The 4643-nt window shown below is 45.1% G+C and overlaps 1 protein-coding gene across 1 annotated transcript; it reads left to right on the forward strand.

Moving 5' to 3' along the window:
• Positions 1-230: 230 nt before the first annotated feature.
• Positions 231-2266, forward strand: LOC124648704. The gene is made up of 2 exons (XM_047188421.1): positions 231-1485; positions 2157-2266. The coding sequence occupies exons 1-2, from the start codon at positions 231-233 to the stop codon at positions 2231-2233; spliced, it is 1332 nt and encodes a 443-aa protein (XP_047044377.1). The 3' UTR covers positions 2234-2266.
• The last annotated feature ends 2377 nt before the right edge of the window (positions 2267-4643 follow it).

Below are 4643 nucleotides of genomic sequence, written 5' to 3' on the forward strand. Positions count from 1 at the left end.
ATGCCCTTAGTGTTTCCTCCTCTTCCTTCCATTTCCTCTTGTCGTCTTCTCCGTGAGACCATCCGGGCTGACCCAAGACCCGAAGAACTCTCGATGGGACCTTTCCTCTTGCCAAAAGATGTCAGACCTGCGCGGACCGAGTCCATGTGCGCCAATACCAAACCCCTTCTCTCCCATAAGCCATCCCCACCACAGAATCAAAGCCTGCACAAAACCCTCCCAGAAGCAAAATGCCGCTCCTGCTCCGACGCCTCGCCGGCGCCCTCTCCGCGCCCCTCCGACGCTCCCTCTGCACGGCCGCCTCGCGCCCTCCCTGGGCCATGGTCTACAGCTGGGCGGCGCTGGACGCGTCGGCGGCGCCGTCGCCGGCCGGGCGCGCGACCTTCGACCTCGACGCGGCCCCGTACATCTCCCAAATCTCCGTCCCCGCCCACCTCGCCGACGGCATGGACTTCGCCGCCGCAAGCGTCCGCGCCACCAGCTCCGACGGCCTCCTCCTCCTCGACCTAGCAGAGGCCCGCCACGGCCCTCTCCCCCCTCCCCACGTCCCCGACTTCGTGGACGTGGACACCGAAACGCTACACCAAATGGCCGCGGCTGGCGCCGCCGCCGAGCTGGACGTCACGCGCTTCGTCTGCAACCCTCTCAGCGGCCAGCTGTTCCGCCTCCCGGTGGCCCCGGACCTGGGTGCCGCCAAGGCAAGTACGGCTTTCGGCTTGCTCACCCAGCCCGACGGCGCCCACGGCCCGCCCGATCGATTCGTGGTCGCTCAGCTCTGCTTCCGGGCAAGGGACAACCGCCCAGTCGTGCGTCGGTTCCTGTCCGAAACAGGGGAGTGGGACGACCAGCTGCCAATGCCCTGTGTCGTGCCGCCCAGGATGCCCTCTTGCTCTTGGCAGCAGTTTCAGATGCACACAAGCCACGACGTGCTGGCGTTCGGCGACCGGCTGTGGTGGTTCGACGCCGCCTGGGGCGCCGTCTCCGTGGATCCCTTCAGCGACCGGCCCGACATTCGATTCCTCGAGCTGCCACAGGGCAGCCTGCGGTTGGACATTGAGATGAAGGATAAAATGCTGCTGACCAAGCGCCGGATCATGGGCGTCAGCGAGGGGAAGCTGCGGTATATCGAAACGTCCACCGAGAAGGAGCCGTTCATGATCAGGTCGTTTGCACTCGACGACGAGGGGCGCTGCTGGAAGCTCACGCGTGAGTCAACGATTACCATGGTCTTGCCCAACAAAGCCAAACCACACGCAGGCCACCTGCCATTGCCATGGATTGCTGCCATCGATCCCTTCGACGCCAACGTTCTGTATTTCAACCTTGTTCACACTGTTTTTGCTATGGACATGGCTAAGAAGAAGGCGATCGGAAGCAGACCTTGTCCAGAAAGGCTCACAGCTCTAGGAAAGTGCCACAGCTCTGCTTTCTATCTGCCGTGCGTGCTCCCAACATGCCTTGAATCATGCTACATTCCTTCTGCAGGTATATGATTTGGTACATTGCATATTAATTGAGGCGTTCAAAGTTTACTTCACTATACCTGTTAGATTGCACAGGTTTTGTGTTCACCATTTCGTTCAATCATGTGCTACGAAACTTGTGCATCACATGGACTGTTTTGTTGATACAGACCGACTGTAGCTATATTGAACTTCTTCCCTATGCAGAGACGCGGAGTGGTCTACCTGTTTAGCATCAGCGATAGCAGCTTAAATGTTCTCTAGACTTAATCACTGCAAACAAACTAATAGCAAACTAGCTATTATTGTCCATGTTTGTTCAGATATACAAGGCGGAATTTGGTATTACTAGAAAATCTGATGTATTTTTTGATTGCATTAGTATTGCATTGTATGTCATCTAAATTGTTTTGTTTCCATAATTATTGTTTGTGTATCGGTGCAATTACCATGTTAAATGCCTAAACCGTGGATCAAATTCATTTCTTGCCATAACTGAGAAACATAAACTGCTCTCAAAGTCATTTACTCCCTCCGGTTCATATTAATGTACTCTACTTTGTCTAGATTCGTATGAATCTAGTTAAGTTTTTGGGATAGATGCATGTGTATCTAGACAAAGTTGAGTCATTTAATATGAACCGGAGGGAGTACCATTTTTTTATAATTTAATGTATGTAAACATATTTCAAGGATCCCTTTCAAGCAAGAAGACCAACCGCGTAAGGAAGACGTTGGCTGACATACTGGTTCGTGCTGACAGAGACTAGAAAAGTTGAAGCGCTCGGCTAACTTGTCTGTGGTACTTTATCTTACCTTGTTTCCTTCAGTATATTCATATCTCATTGTTTCTCCTTGAACGATTTTCCATTTCTCTGATCTGTACATGCAATGTGCTACTTGGCTACTTGCAGAAACAACATACTTTTAGACTTTTGTTGAGGTTAATGTGTCACCATGTTGGTCAAGGGTCATGTGTACAGTTCACTATGTTGAACTGGTTATCTTACCTGTTCAATGTTTACATTACAATGCTATCGTTGTCCTTAATTCCAACTCGTTTGGTTAAATCATGTTGCATTAAATATGGCACAAACCAGGGAAAGCATGACTAGTGTACTAATTGTATTGTGTGTAGCAATGGTGTAAAATGCCTATGTATGTGGTTATCATATATGTGTTACACCCATGCCCATATATAGGTAGCACTTCCAATCATATGAACCCTTAATTTAGCTGTTCTGCAGCAGTATAACTTATGTCACACACAAACTCTTGAATGGGAAAGAAAGTGGAACTAGGAATTTAAATATTAATAACGTAAATACATGTAAAATATGCTAACTTCATTTGTGCTGATAAAATTAGACAATAGGATTGAATAAATTCGCAGCTCAAGTCTGAAAATTATACGAGTTCATCATTTGCAAGAGAGCCACTGGATGCCAATATCATGTACCATAGCCAGTTTTTCTACAATGTCCGCGACATGTTACTATACCTGCCCCTGCCAAATTCTATTGAGCAACACTTTCTTCACCACACATGTCTTATTATTACAAAGTTAAAACTTGGAGTGTGAAAGATCACAAGGGTTATGGAGCTTAAAAAAGCATTTTCCTTGATGAGCCATTGTTTTTTACCATTGATAAATATTATCACCTACTGATCTTGCCTAAACTGAACTGTCCTTTTCGCTCTTACGAATTCCTCACATGACCATATTGTAATTTATAATTCAACAACAAGAGCATGTTGCAGTGTGCAGGTGTTATCTCATTTTTTGTAATTGCTCAATATGAATGGGAATCTTTGCTTGTTCTGTTGTGTACTTCCGAACTCGTATTTCTGTTCACTTGTACTTATATTGAGCTGAAGAAGAAATTGAAGGAGAAAATTATATCTCTTGTTTATGTTTTGTGTTTTCTATGTACCAATATTCAGATTTCTCTAGTGTCCATTTATTTTAGGAATCATGACCCATATCGGGGACACTCATGTTTACATTTTTGGTTTTCAGGTTACTTTAATTGTCAGATAAGAGTAGGTTTTGGAGGACTAGGAAATTGATGGTGGTAGTTTCCTGAACTCTCATTTTGGGGGGAATTCCGCGAGAAGTTTGGGGTTATTAGGCTTTGCTGATGCACTTCCTCAATCTCAGTTTGGGCGAAAAGTTTTAAATATTTTGGCTCTGACTTGTTCTCTTGGTCAATTTCAGTATAATGGCTTTATTTCTTCGGAATTTCGGCATGGGATGACAGTCAACAACAGCTTGACACGACACTATGTCATCTTAACTTTGAATGGATTGATATCTTTTGGAAGTTAGAACTGTTGATCATTATGGTGCCTAGACTGTTCTTCCGGGATTTGTTATTATAAATTAATATGTACCATTATGCAATCTAAAAACCTGTTTAATTTGAGAATGCTTTCATCCAATCAAATGGATATGTAAGTATAAACCAATGTGTTCCTGTGTTGTTCTTGATTGTGGGGATAAGCTTCATCCTTGAAAACATCTGTTGTGTCTCGTACTGGGAGCTGGTGCTTGGTGCTGTAGTGGTAGCAAAACCTGTCGTTTTTACTATTCCCCTGTTTCTGTTTTATGTTGTTAGTTTCATGGACCTGTAGCCTGGATGGATCTTGCGAACTTGTTTGTTTCATTAAGAAATGTAACCTGGATGAATATGTTTCTTACTTGGCAATTATTCAGAGTCGTTCGACTAGTCGCTAGGCTGGTCTTTGAGTTGGTACTTGGCTTCCAACCAAACTAACCTCTACTAATTGTGAATATTTACGACCAGTTGAGTAGCTAATGAGTCGGTACCACAGCGATTGACTCTACCATTTTGACTCTCAATTGTTTTTACTGCCTTCAGTGGTTGACTGCGACCAGTAGTAGTATTACCTTGTCAGAACTACTCGAATATCTGCTCTGGCTTATCCCAGACATAAAAAAATGGAACAAAGTTGAACTTCCAAATCTGGACTGAACAGAATGCTGCCTGCTATTTATTACCAACTTATCAAGTGACCATGCTATAAAAATATAAATGGAACCAGTGTTGAAATGTTATCCAAGTAGTATTTCAACACGAATGCTACCCAAGTATGTCATCACCAAAAGTGTTTCTGCTTACTATTTTTCCTTGCAGGTTCCTTAATTTTGGCCAGCAA

The sequence above is a fragment of the Lolium rigidum genome, chromosome 4, assembly GCF_022539505.1.
Source record: "Lolium rigidum isolate FL_2022 chromosome 4, APGP_CSIRO_Lrig_0.1, whole genome shotgun sequence".
Lineage (NCBI taxonomy): Eukaryota > Viridiplantae > Streptophyta > Magnoliopsida > Poales > Poaceae > Lolium > Lolium rigidum.